We start from the raw sequence: 15,002 nt of genomic DNA on the forward strand, positions 1-15,002 counted from the left end.
GAAGGTCAGGAATGACTCAAAGAACACCAAGAAATCGTTTTTCATCCGCCCAATGCCTTGAATTTCAGTGCAAATTGGAAAACGAACTTTGTTTTTTCTTGCTTTGTGAACTCGGTTTTGGTCCTCCTTGGCTCAAATTTTTCGTCCAAAAAATCCCCCCTATCATTAGGATTCATAGTGTGTATATATAATAGGTGAATTTAGGTTATCATTTGAGTCCAACATCCCTTGAATCCAAGATTGATATTTTGATTGAAAATTCATATTAAGACTTTTTAAAATTGGCCTAATTTGCACCAATCTTATACCAATCACTTGTTTCACGAATTTTGCTTGATAATGGTGATTAAATGTTGATTGGAATGATTAATTATAAAGCCCATAGACAAATATTTGATTTTTCATTGATTTATATAACTTTTAATCATTATTTAAATGAATAAAAAACCATATAAAATCAAATAAAATTTAATAATTCGTGGCAATTGGTCTTGATAACTTAGATAACTTGTAGGCCAAGATTAAGGCTTAAAAAGTTAGGCCCATTTGCAAGAAACTCCAATTTGAACCCTTTTTACTTCATATTTTTCCTTCAAAATTGCCCAACTTTGACAAGTCATATCTCCCTCAATTTTTAAGATATGAAAGAGTTTTAGGACTTTTTGGAAACCTCAAGATGTCCTCTACAAGCCACTTTGGAACATATTTTTCATTTGGAGATTTTATCTTGATGATATGCCCTTTGACAAAAAACTGCTTTTGGTTGACTTTTGAAAAGGACCTATAATCTTTTGTACCATATCTCCCAAATGAAGCGTTTCTGGCCTTTGCATGTGAGAGACAAAGTTGCAAAGAATCCAATTTCCTTCAAATAGGCTTTAGTTGGGAAATTTTTGATACTCCATGTGAAAGTTATGTCTGGTCAAAGTACAATTGACTTTTTTACTTAAAAAACCCTAATTTGAACCTTTTGACTTTGTTCATCTATGAGTTTTTATTAATGAATCATGATCAACCTTTTATCAAATGATGTATATAACCTCAAATACTTGATGTGGACCAAAAGTCTTGAAGTTTGACTGTACTTTGACTATAGTTGACTTTTAGGTCAAACTAGTCGACTTTGGGTCATCTGAGCCATCGAATGAGCAATTCTTGGAATTGAAGCTTGACTTTTGACATGGAGGTGCTTTGAGACATATGAGATACCTTGAGATCCATTTGAGGCCTTAGAGATTCAAACTCCTTTGATAAAATGCAAACCCTAGTTTTAGAGATCCTGGATTAGGAGGAGCTTTGTCAGATAGAACCCTGAGTGCTCTTGGGCAATTGAGGAACCTTTGACTAAATATAAGAGGGAAAATTTTGGGGTATGACACTAAAAAAATCTGGAAAAAAAATTACTTCGGAGATGCATCTCCGAAGCAGGGGCAAATGGGGGATTTCGCTGGGGGTGACCTCCATAGGGAAGTGGGTAAAGAAAAAACCTAAATACTTTTGAGTAGGTTTTGGTTTATTCCCTTTTTTTTTATCAATATTCTTTTTAATATATTCTAACTTCGATAAAAAATATTTTACAATAATTTTTTTTTTTATGAATACCTATATTTTATACTTAAACATTTAATTAACTATGCATAAAAATATAGTTAATTTAATGAAGTAGTTGATTATTTCAAGTCAGTTAAAATTATGGTTAATTTAATTATATAAATTAAATATTTTATTTATGTAGATTAAACTAATCATTCATTCAACTGCGTTAACCATATTTTCACACATGATTAAATAGATGTCTGAAATAGGTATATGTTTATCAATATTGCTTAATAAATTTGATTAGATTTTATGCATATTGAAGCATAGAAGCTTGAGAGAATCGTATACAATGTTCTTATTGTTTAATTAGTGAATCTATTAAGCAACTTGTGATTTGATTCCAATCGTCAGCAGCATCATGTCGACCATAACATTAGAAGGAATAATATATGTTTTGAAATCCTCACAGTTCACTTCCCTAATATTGAATTGGAGCTAAAAGAGACAGAAGTGCACAATATTTTCTTAAATAAGTCATATTATATCATGAAAAGACACAAGTTTGACAAGTTAGTTGTTCTACACTATTTTAGCCACCTTTTTAATTCTTTATGTAACTTATTCGTCTATTTAATTAAAAGTTTGTCATCAGACCTATTTTTAAATATTTTAAAGAAATAAAAAACTAATGGAGAAAAATTCATGCATAATACTCTCACCATCTTAAAATACCTAAAATTAGGTGAGTTAATTGTGAAAGAATATGTATCTAAAAATAAATAAGTATTTTAAAATTTTAATATAATATTAATTATTATTTTGAAAGTATATCTTTAATTTAATTACTTCAAAATTTGTCAAAAACAAGTCTAAAATTGACTAACTTATAGAAACTCGACATATACCATATTTGCTGTCTATAGAAGAAGATAATGGAAGTGCTTTACTCTACCGAGGATAATGAAAGAATATGAATGATTTTAATACACTTATTAAACTTAATATAATAGTACTTGTTTCTTTTCTCCAGATATGTTCAAGAGGTCAATAGCTTAGATGAGTTGAGCAGGAATCAATCAGACTATATATGTCAAAGCACTTTCCTTCTTTATTTATTTGTGTATGTGTTCTACCTCCAATTTGTTTATTTTACGAATAAATTGTAGCAATCTTAACTCACTTTTTCTATTGAAAACTTATATATTTATTTTTGCGACCAACTAATCAAAAGAGATTAATTTAACAGTCAATCTACAGAACTTCATTTAAAATCATAACAAAATTTAAATTTGAAATTTTGAGAATACACGCTCAGAGGCGGAGCTACAGTCCAGTGAGTTCGAACACGAGTCCGGGCTCAACCTCTCATTTTGTTGTATACTTCCTATCTAATAGTCAATTTTTAGATAACACCAGTGGCAAAATTAGTAATTTTTAGATGAAATTAAGGGCAAAATTAGTAAAAATAGGGTGTGAAATTTTTGGACAATATCGAGGGCAAAATTTTTAGACAAAATCAAGGACAAAATTAATAGAAACAGAGCATAAAATTAGTAAAAATACAGTGTAAAATTCTTGTTTAAACACCCTCAAATGTTTTCCATTCAACATTTCCTTAGAATTTGAGGATTGAATCTTAAACCAATGTTTTCATTAAACATTTCCTTAAAATTTGAGGATTTGAGGATTGCATCTTAAACCTCTCAAATGTTTTCCACTAAATATTCTCTTAAAATTTGAGGAATCTTAACCCGCTTTCAAGCACTCCTTCATATTTTATGTTTTATTAATTTTTTAAAAGCATAGAATAAGACACATGTTAACGAGTGACAATTCATACACAAAGTTAGGGAGGGGTTGAGACCTATTGACCCCAAGTAGCATTGGTTACCCTAGACAACCCAAATCATGTTTCCATAATTTAGGAAGTATTGTAAGCACGCACCCACCTTATATTTTTCTTTTTTCTAAAAAAAATATATACACTAGTACTAAATAATTAAATAATACACAAAAAAATCCAAAAAAATGTGGAAAGAAAAAGAATGAAGAAAAGAAAGCTAGAAAGCACTTGACCCTTGAAGAGGCAAGTCTTCTCAATTTCATAGCTAAAGTCCAAACTCTAGTTTCAACTAAGCCTAACCAAACTAAACTTCATTATATTATTAATATTAATATCAATATTACCTAAAATTAATGTGTACTTTGAAATCTTAAACTAGGTCATTTTCTTCATCATAATATAATATACACAGTACACACTTGTATCATCATAGTATTTATCTATGCAAGTAAGTGCGACGAGTTGTTTGTTTTTTTGAAAAATAAAAATAAAATAAAAAATAATATTAATAGTAACATAAAAATACTGAATTTTCGATTACTTAACTACTAGTAGTATTTGTATTGTGTGAGACCTTTATCTTTTTCTTCAAGAGTAGTGCTATCTCCGGCAACAGGGAGAAGAAGCAGTTTCAGTTTCAAAAGCGCGTTTTAGCGTCGCGGTCATGGAGGAAATGTACGGTGTACCAACAACGGTGGAGTACGGTGACAAAACACTGATGACGCCAGAAAATCTGATTTTCCCGACGGACTACAACACCTTCCTCATGTCCACTTCATCTACCGGCCGAATTCCTATGTTCGGATCCGACGACATCTTCACGGCGGAACCTTCTTCCGCCGGAATTCAAGATGACGTGGCATCTAGTGTCATGAAAGCCAAAATCGCTTCTCATCCTTATTACCCTCGCCTCCTTCAAGCTTACATCGATTGTCAGAAGGTAATTGAATTAAGCCAGAACCAAAAGCGTAACCGAAAACGGTTATGATAATTTTTTATAACAAACTCGTAACTGATTTCTCTGATGACAAAAAATTGAAGGTTGGTGCTCCACCTGAAATAGCGCGTTTGTTGGAGGAAATTCGTAGAGAGAATGATCAGTGTAAAAGAGACGTTGTTGTTTCCACGTGTTTTGGAGCCGATCCCGAGCTTGATGAATTTATGGTCCCCCCTTAATCCTTCCTTTTCTTTCTTTGTTCTTCCACCGTCTTTTTTCCGCACGCACGCACGCAGATATTCGATAAATTAATAATTTAGAACTTTTGTCATTGATCGAGAATTTGAGATTATCATGTGGTGGTTAACCGATTATTCATTCGTTGATTTTTTTTGTTTTTGTTTTTCAGGAAACTTACTGTGACATGCTTGTGAGGTATAAATCAGACCTTACTCGTCCTTTTGATGAAGCTACAACGTTTTTGAACAAGATCGAAACGCAACTGAGTCATCTCTGCACTGGTGGTGGTGCTTCAGTTCCAACTCCTTCTGGTTTGTTATCTCTCTCTATCTAGCTAGCTGTTACTGGTTGTTTAGTTTTGTAACTATATGTTGTTGATAACTGTGCTATTTGCTGCTATTATTTTCTACTATAGTTCCTTTGTTTGATTTCGTTTTGGTTCTTATCCTCTTGTGGATTAGTTTAAAATTGATTGTTGAGATTTGAGAACATTAATGATACTATTAATTATGACGATACACATATTTCGAAGCAAATTAGGGTAATAATTAACAAAAGAAGAAAAAGGTTAACCCTAATACATCCACATCTCTCTCTTACTCTCTGTGTGTGTGCAGTAAACTTGTGTTTTTTGGAATGCTTTTCAGTTTTCACTGTTAGACTGTAATCTATGTTTGATTTTTCTTTGGTTATAGGAGGAAATGAAAAGTGTGTATTGTTTGGTCATTCAAGCCTTTCAACTTTTTCAGTTACACGGGTTTTTTAATTACTGGCCTCTATACTATAGGCTAGAGATTTTTGTCTTGTTTGGGCTATTGAGTTTTAAGTTTTGAGTTTTGAGTAGTTTGCATCACTCACACTTCATTTCTTCATAGTTTTCAGTTTTTTTGTTTTATTACTATCTGCTTCAATCTCGTGAGTGTTGTTCAGTTTAGTATGAATAACAAGGACTTTCTAATTTCACATTGTAAATTTTGTGGCCTCGATTCAATACACTGACCAAATATTAGTAAAGGGAAATTTTCTGAACGATATCCTATATTCTTAAATTAAATGAGCCTTTACTACTTCTGCCACCTATCAAATTGTTTCCTCTTTTATTTCCTTATATAGTTTTAATTTTTCATGCTTTCCAGCTCATAGACACACGTATCATGCTTAATCTGATTAAGTTTATGATACAGCATCAAAAAATTTATACAGAAAATTCATTTATGGTAACTTGGTTTCTATTCATAAATCATGACATACCCAAAATGCATTAAATAATGCATGACTTCAAGTGTGTTATTATCTTTTGTTTGTTCACTGTGTTTTTTTTTTTTTTTGAGTAAGCAAGTTGTATTAAAAAGAGAACTAAGGGTTTGTTTGTTCACTGTGTAACTCAAAGAAACTAATGTCAGTAGTGAATATTTTCAGGTTGATATTGTTTTTATTTACTTGTAGTACTATCTTAATTAATTTCCTTCCGGAAAGCTTAGTGCTGAGACTAATTTTTAGATCAAATTGCTGTGTGGTAATCATCTGTCTTAAAGATTTTTAGTTAAGAGTATGTTAAAATCAAATTGCTGTTTGATAGTCATCTGTCTTGAACCTGTTGTATTGTTGTGGTAGCGTTTGGCCTAAGAATACTTTTTTTTAAAGTGTGACCTATTCATTTATATATTTGTATCTTTCTTATTGCTCCAACAAATCTTCTCAAATAAAACTTATATTTATTTTTCTATAAAGTACTCAATCTCATAAATTTTGAAAGGATCTCACTGACTTACTGTCTATGAACACGCTAATAGTAGTACTTATTAGTCATTATTAAGATTTTTGATGTCAAAATTAACACTAAAAAATTTATTTTGCATGAAATACATTGCAATTTCTTATGATAAATATAATATAACCTTCAAAAACTCCCACAATTTGGATTTGATGAACTCAACATAATCTGACAGTAATGGCATGGAATGATTCTGCTTTCATACTTTATTAATAGTTAATTATTAATTATATGGTGCATCAAGTTCCAATAGAGCTCGAGTGATCCGTGCTGTTTGGTAGTAAAAAAAGTAGTCATTGGGAATTGTCTAAGTTGATGATAATCTGTCTGTAGCTAAAGTAATGTCAGATTTTCTTAAACTGAGTTAAATGGAAAGCAGTTTTGAATTGGTAAAATAGGAATTTAGAACAATTAGCTCCAAATTATAGTAGCAATGTCATTCTGTTATTATTAAAAAACTAGTAGTAAATTTGAAGGACATAGTTGATTTAGAATTGTTGATTTACATCTTCATGCTACTTCTTTTAGATCTTAGTCTTTCTTATTGCCTGTCTAATTCTTAATTAGATTTCTTATAATAAAAAAAATAGGGGTTATATATCAAACACCATGTGCAGACGCCAATTCAATGCCAATTCAATTGGCGCCTCCTCTTTAATTAAAGGTGAAGGCACCAATTCGCCTGACATCATTGTTTCGCTGCTTTTTATTATTTTTGAAAGAGGAGTATATTGAGAAATTTTTTGAAATGTGGTTATTTTGGGGATTTTTTTTTTAAAAACTGGGTTATAGAGGTAAAAAATTCTTATATCAAATTCATTTCTTTAGATTTCATTTTGGTTTCTATCGTTCTAGAATCTATATTGTTACAATTCCCATACCTAGTATTTGTGAAAGCTGGCACAAGATAAATTAAATATAATAGTATATCAGATTTGAATTAATATTTTAGGTTGTAAAGCATGGTCACTATGGTCAGGTAGGTTGGTTATGGTTGGATTTATTGTTGTTTATGTTTTGAAAGTACAAATTACCTTTTCAGTTTTTAGCCTTGATAGTTTAATTTATAAATGACTTTATACAGCTGCATAGAGGAATTCTCCTTCATCATCCTTTACAAATATAAATTTCTAATCTTTGCTTCAAAAGCAAACTCTTGATAAGATTCAAAATCTTTTATTTCTAGTTTATTCATTTTATTATTCTTGTTGTTTTTCTATGGCAACAACCACATGCATTAAATTGGATGATGTGCTTAGGGGGTAGAAGGTTTATTTGGAAATTGGATTCACTAGGAGAGATTACACACATTCACTTATTCTGATCACAAGGCATTGTCTAATCTTGATCAGACGGTTCAAAGTAAAACAAATTTTACATTTTATTTTGAAATTTAAATATTTTATTTTGAAATTAAAATTTTATATTTTATTTTGAAATTTATATCTGGATTCTCTCCATTTTTTTCTCCTTCCCTCTCCATCCTCTCTATCTCTCTTAATTTCATTCTCTCTCTTGATTATATTTTATTTTTTAATGATGAGTGAGAGTAAGATTAAGAGAGAGATTGAGAGGATTGAGAGGAAAGAAGAGAAAAATGAAGGACAGGATCCAAGTCCTTTGTAAACCGTCTTGACCTTGATAAAATGACCATTCATATCAAAAATACGTGAATTCAGGAAAAGATGATTGTAGAGAAGCATGATCAGTTTAATTGGTGGTTAGGGCGTGGGGTGACAAAAAAGTTGTGAGTTAGATCCCTTCTCTAACATAATACCAACAATACCAACACTTTGTCATAAAGACTTAGAGGTGCTTGATTTGAGCATATTTATGCGATGTTTTTCAGTTTATGCCATTTCGAAATCTTCCAAAACTGTTGCATATATCTCTCAATGATGTCATCCGGGTTTGAATCTGTTATACTTAGAATTAGAATTTAGAGATAAGAATCCTTGGAATGACATGGTTGAATTTTAATGTTCACTAGGCCTCTAAAGAGACTTCAGCATTGTAACTGTTGGAAAATTGGGCTGCTCATGTTATTGTAAGTTTAAATGATGACAACTGGAATCACCTCAATGTGAATCCTGTTGTGTTCGCTTTTCCTTTATGAATGAAGGCATGTTAAGAGTACAAAATAGTGTACTACATCCAGGCCATATATAAAGTGTTGCTTGAGATTAAGGCTAATGATTATAAACATTTAGTGTTGATAGTGTCAATATAGTTGGAATCTACTTAATAAAAACTTAAATTATAATTTTTTTTAATAAATTAGATATCCTCTTCATGCAACTGGAGAGATTAATCTCTCGAGTCGGAGAGAGCTATAATAGGAGACAAAGTTCCCCTCTTTAACATTGTTGTGTGTCCAGTGCGGAACGTCCTTAGTTCAAACTCATGACCCTTTAGCTAAATTTGAAGAGACTCCTATCCGTTTTTGGTTAAATTATAAATTGTTTTGTCCACTTTACATAAATTAAAAATAAATTTTTTATAATTGGGATAAATTATAACACCTTCCGAAGTTATTTTTTCTTAATAATAGGAGAAAAATAGTAAATAGTTGAAAATAATAGAAAAATGATTACAATTTTATTATTTATGAAGTTCTTTATATTTTAGGACAATTCTTTTTACATTGACTAATAATTTTGGAGCGAATAGATCAAGCCTTTCTGTCCCACTTGAATGGAAACTGCTGTAGTGTCTTAACTATACATTTGCTTTTTATTACGAGTCAATAGTAAGATCCACAAAAATTTAGATCCTACCTAACCATTTGCTTTATATTATGAGTCCATAGTAATGTCATGTAGAATTGTGAAATGGAGCGTTCGTGTGGGATGGGATGTACCCTAGTGTTATTCCCAAATGGGTACTGGTCATGATAAAGTGATTGAATAAATTGCCATTTTTTGTGTGCATAAAATTAATATATAATCTAGTCTTTAGATCATAAAGAGTAGTAGACTCGTTTACGGCTATGCAGATTGTCTTTTTATGTTTTCTCTCAAATTATTGTCTATTCCCCAAGGATGAAATGGATGATTTAAACAAACCCTAGGATACTGAAAGTCTTGGTGTGTGCATAGATAAAAGTGATTATAAAATGATTTCAATTTAATAGGAGTACTAACTATGTGTTGTTAAAATGATACATCTATAATACTAGTTCTCGGATCTCCAAAATAACTTGGACTGTTCAGAAGCATGAATGAAACAAGAAAGAAAACCTTGGGAGCTATATTAAACTAATACTATGGGAGAAGTGATTCTGGTGAATACTGATTAAAACCTTTTACAGAAAAATCCCGAATACAGCGGGTGATTAAAACCCTCACATGCACTCCCGGAGTTTAAGCTGTTTTCTGTAGCAGCTTTTTGTTTGAGGGAACGTTCAATGGCATGAATATCTTCCCCACGCACTCTGGCCTACCTTGTCTTAGTGCTATGTTATTGCTATTTTCCATATTTTGTTCTCTTGTGACCCATTAAGAGCTTCTGTCATTAACCTTTAGATCATTGAAGGATCCCTAACACCTGTCGTTCTCCAAATGCATTTTCTTTTACTTATTTTGTATATAAACAAACAGGGTCCCTCTTTGGAAAAGAAAGCTCTCATATTCTCTTGCTTTTGGGAACAATTTTGTACTCATGCCACTACTGGCATGCTACAAGGTCTTCATCTCACAAAATTTAATGTGAAAAAAATAAACAAATTTAAGAGTTAAGAGAAAAACAAGGGGGGCCTGACGATGGTAGTAAATTTGGTGTTGATGATGGCCGTACAGTTTGCTTGAATGAATGTAAACTTTGAGTCTCTCTGGATTGGGATTGGGACATAGTAGTGACAATGGATGGAACCAGGCACTGACACTGATGTTTTCTTTTTCTTTACACTTTCTTTTCTCTTTCCAACCTAGGTCTGCTGTGATCTGACGTGTACAGTGTACTCTCATGCGACGGTCAAATCCTTGTCGGATTGGGTGGATGTCAGAAGCAACTTATGGCTACTCGTGGGCTACTACCCCTCAAATCAAACATTATTCGCCATTTAAATAACCTGCTCAGAAAATTATCAATGGCAAAAGTTTCTCCCTACATTAATTAATGGTCTAGAAAAAAAAAAATAATTTTGTGTCATTTAGATAAATTTATTAAATAATTAATACTCACTCAGGTCCCATTTATAAGAAAAGACTCTTTTTTTTAGATACATTGAATAAATAATGTATCTAGATAACATATTGTCCAGATACATTATTTATTCAATATATTTAAAAAGATAATTTTTTCTTATAAATGGTACCGGAGGTAGTATAAATTATTAAACAAAATTTTCTTGTAAGCACTAGAAGAAGAAAATTTCTATAAATAAATTATTATTTTGAAATTACAACTCACATACTTTCTAAAGTAATAATCTAAACAATGGAGGAAAGATTTTTGCTCGCATTACTCTTGATAAAATTGATTTATATGTAATTTACAATTTACAATTCAATAAATATATTTAAATTTTTTAAATATATTTTATTTCAATTTTTACACATTTAATTAAAGTTTATCTTATCTTAGTTATTTTTTATTATGTTGATATTTTACGTATATATGGGATTTAAATTTAAGTCACTAAAATTTTCTTTTTCTGCATGTGTTTATATTCTTCATATTTTTAACTTAAAAATTATGTTGTATTCTTGATATTATTATACAATTGTCAATTACATATGAAATAAAATAAAACAAAATTTTTATCTTTATTTTAAATTGGAAGGGGAGTATATAGACACAAACGTACTAATAGTAAAATTGAATGGACATAACATCAACTAAAGTTTCTAATTGTTTTTGAATTTATTTTACTTCATCCTGATTTATTATAAGAAAAACAATCATTTTTATATGATTATTAAGTCTTTTAAGAATAGTAAACCTTTTAGATTTCATTAAAACATAAGTCAAAATTTATGTATTGAAACACTTTAGTTTATGAAAAAAAATCATTTAAACAAAGTGAAATTTGCTATATGGAGTGAACAATATAGTGTATAATATTAAATTGTTTATTTTATTTATGATGAAAAATATTAAATTTTTCACTCTTTATATTTAGTGCAAAAATTCTATTATCAGTGAACTCAATGATTTTGATATGGTCTATATTTGGCTAGATGATGGTGGTGCATCTTCGGAAGAAGAAGATCTTAGTACAGGAGATGATGTTCAAGATGGACAATCAAGGGGAGAGGATCGCGAGCTTAAAGATAGACTTTTACGCAAGTTTGGAAGCCATATAGGTACTTTAAAATTGGAGTTTTCTAAGAAGAAAAAGAAGGGTAAGCTTCCAAAAGAAGCAAGACAAACCCTACTTCAGTGGTGGAATGTTCATTACAAATGGCCATACCCAACGGTAAATGTTTCATTGTTACTACTGTTTGATTATTATACACATTGGTGAATTTTGTTTCCGATGCAATATTGTTTTACTTGATTATCCAGGAAGCTGATAAGATTGAACTGGCCAAGACAACAGGGCTAGACCAAAAGCAAATTAACAATTGGTTTATTAATCAAAGAAAACGTCATTGGAAACCATCCGAGAACATGCAGTTTTCTATGATGGAAAATTTTACGGGACGGTTCCTTACTGAAGAATGAGGTGCATTTCGACGACATTCTCAATCTCAGATGTATATCCTACTAGGTAATTATTGATGTTATTTTCTTTTGTAAATTATAAATTAAAAAGCAGATTACTGACAGTAAAATGATTATATTCCCACAAAGATATAAGGGAAGTGATCATAGTAATTTGCGTCACTTGTATTCTTGATGAATAACTACTTGCCATTGTGAATGAATGTTTTATACTCTCGTTCATGCTCCTATTCCGACTTATGTGGTCGTTGATGCATTATTTTGGAAACAAAAATGCTTGAGTTTTTCAACATAATATATCCATATAGTTTTTTTCTTCATGTGCACTTAACAACTAAGCTCTAATGGTTCAGCAAAGCTGCTAGTTGCAAAGCAAGTAACACTGAAATAGGAAAATTAGAAAACAAGAAAGAGAGATTGCTCGAAAATTATTTCTTCTTAAGCTTCACACAAGTTTATGAATATCTTTCATTACATGAAAGGCATATGGATGGTTAGTTTTATAATTGCTTGTGATTCAAGTAATTTATTTGAGTCACAAGCTAAGGAGCTTAACTAACTATCTAACCAACTTCTAGTTAATTATAACCCTCATGTAGAATTATTACATTATCTCCTCATAATTCTAAATGTTTACGAGTCCTAATTGACTCCTCAAACATTCAAAGCTTTTGTTAAGCCATCAGCCAATTGCTCTTTTGTAGGGCAATGTATGACGTCTATCATTCCTTTCATCACTTGTTCTCTTATAAAGTGAAGTCATGTCTCAATATGCTAGCTTCTTCCATGTAAAATTTGATTATTGGCCAAGCTTATTGTAGACTTGCCATCAATCATCAACTTTATAGGCTTTTGCACTTTACACCTTAGTTCATTCAATAGAGAGTCAATCCAAATTGATTATGTGAGCCAAATGAACTGTTATATATTCATACTTACAAAAGGATAATGCACTAACTGGCTGTTTCTTTTTGCACAAAAAATGTTGCCTCATTGTATAAGAATACATAATCAGGTGTACTTTTATCAATTTTGCCTCCACGCTAATCAACATCACTATAGCCAATTAAACTTGTTTTCTTTTCATTCACAGCAATTGGAAATTTCAAACCTAGTTTCAAGGTTCCTTTTAGATACCTGAGAATTTTTTTGGTAGCTATTAGGTGCGACTTCTTTGGCATGCTCATAAATTTGCTCACTATACTTAGCGCAGAGCATATATTTGACATGTTATTACATAAATATCTTAGTGAACCAACCATTTATTTGTACAATGTGTCATCTACCTCTTTTTCACTTGCACACTCATCTTGCTTAGTGTTTGTCTCAAAAGGATTTGTGGTTGCTTTTGAATCAGTCATCTCAAATCTTTTTAGCAATTCCTTCACATATTTTTGTTGATGCATGATTATTTCCTTTGCTATTTTCAAATTTCATGCCAAGAAAGTAAGGTAGCCTGCCTAGATTTGTCATCTCAAATTCTTTCTTCATTTGAGCATTTAGATTCTCTAAAGCACATGAATGATTGCTTGTAATAAGCAAGTCATCCACTTATAAGAAAATCATCGTGATGCTTTCTTCCTTTGATTCGTGCATAAATTCACCATACTCCACAGTGCATTTCTAAAATTCCAAGTTAACGAGAAATTTTTCAATTCTTTTATTCCAAGCTCTTGGAGCTTGCTTCAAACCATACAAGGCTTTCTGTAACTTGTATATCATTTGTTCCTTTTCTTTTTATCAAATAACATCGGGGTTGAGTTACATATGTTATTTCTTCTAGAGGACCATTTAAGAATGTAGATTTTACATCTAAACGGTGTAGGGACCAGTGTGTACTACTAGCTATTGTTACCACCAACCTTACAGTTTCAAGTCTTGCCACAAGATCATATACCTCATTATAGTCAATGCCATGTTTTTGCAGGAACCTTCTAGCCACCAATTGTGTTTTAAAACTAAACCATTGTGTTTTAAAACTAAACCATATGGATTACGCTTAGTCTTCTACACCCATCTCACACTATCAGCTTTCTTCTTTCTAAGTAGAGGTGTCGTAGCATAAAAATTGGATATTAAGCTATTGATGAACTCAACTTACAAAAGCAAGAGTCGCACCGATCTTTATTGTTTCTAAAGGAAAGGTAAAATATTGATAAAACTCAACAAAAGAAAAGATCTGGATATGGGATATGGTTATGCAAGGGAAATGTGTTAGTGTAACATCTCGGTTTTTATTAATATTTTTATTAATTATATTAGTAATTATATTATTTGGTGTTTTTAATAATTACTTATTTATTTAGTTATTATGTGATATAATAATTATTTAAGTATTTAATTATGTGAGTGTTTGTGTTGTTTGACTTAATTGAGTTATTAGAGATATATAACTAAATGAGCCTAAGTGATAGAAACATAATTGATGGATTGGTGGGTTAAGCTCAATTGACATAAGAGAGATAGTAAGAGTAGAAAGTTAGAGTTTTAGAGTTGGAGTCTCATAACTCATTTTGGAGGAGAAAGAAGAGAGAAGAGAAAGAAGGGAGGACCACTTGAGAGAAGAAGAAAAATTATGAAGGATGCCTCAATTTTCGCAGCAAGTTTCAGCTTAGAGTCACCTTGGCAAAACGAGTGTATCTCTCAATCCAACCGTTGGATCGTTGCGGTACTTGGACACAAAGTTTCTGACCCATAAAGGTAAGTTCTGACCGGAGCGATTTTGATTTTGAGGGTTTTAAGTTCGTCTGATAAGCTGATTCCCGAACTGGTTTTTAGGTGTGTCTCCAAATGATTTTAGAAAGGATTTCTTTTGGAGAAAAGCTTAGAGCTATGGTGAAAGAGTCCATATTTACCAAGGTAAGGGTGGGTTTTTTTCATGATAAAGGGGTGTATGATAGTGGGTTATGGTGGATAGATTCTATACTTGATATCCATGTTCTTCTATGTTGGAATTTTGAGTATTTGGTGGTTTGTTGGAATGTGATGATATGTATGTGATA

General features: G+C 31.3%; 1 protein-coding gene across 1 annotated transcript; it reads left to right on the forward strand.

The window, feature by feature from the left end:
• Positions 1-3,830: 3,830 nt before the first annotated feature.
• LOC131650711 (homeobox protein knotted-1-like 6) lies at positions 3,831-12,216 on the forward strand. The gene is made up of 5 exons (XM_058920412.1): positions 3,831-4,322; positions 4,424-4,546; positions 4,729-4,870; positions 11,514-11,752; positions 11,842-12,216. Exons 1-5 carry the CDS (start codon positions 4,047-4,049, stop codon positions 11,998-12,000), a joined length of 939 nt encoding a protein of 312 aa, XP_058776395.1. The 5' UTR covers positions 3,831-4,046; the 3' UTR covers positions 12,001-12,216.
• The last annotated feature ends 2,786 nt before the right edge of the window (positions 12,217-15,002 follow it).

Source organism: Vicia villosa, linkage group LG2 (genome assembly GCF_029867415.1).
Source record: "Vicia villosa cultivar HV-30 ecotype Madison, WI linkage group LG2, Vvil1.0, whole genome shotgun sequence".
NCBI classification, from domain to species: Eukaryota; Viridiplantae; Streptophyta; class Magnoliopsida; order Fabales; family Fabaceae; genus Vicia; species Vicia villosa.

What these genes read in the sequence shown, in the direction of transcription:
- LOC131650711 (XM_058920412.1), top strand. Translation starts at nt 4,047, where the DNA reads ATGGAGGAAATGTACGGTGTACCAACAACGGTGGAGTACGGTGACAAA. An exon ending in CTTACATCGATTGTCAGAAG is followed by an intron (nt 4,323 to 4,423) that starts GTAATTGAATTA and finishes AAAAAATTGAAG; the next exon opens with GTTGGTGCTCCACCTGAAAT. An exon ending in CCGAGCTTGATGAATTTATG is followed by an intron (nt 4,547 to 4,728) that starts GTCCCCCCTTAA and finishes TTTGTTTTTCAG; the next exon opens with GAAACTTACTGTGACATGCT.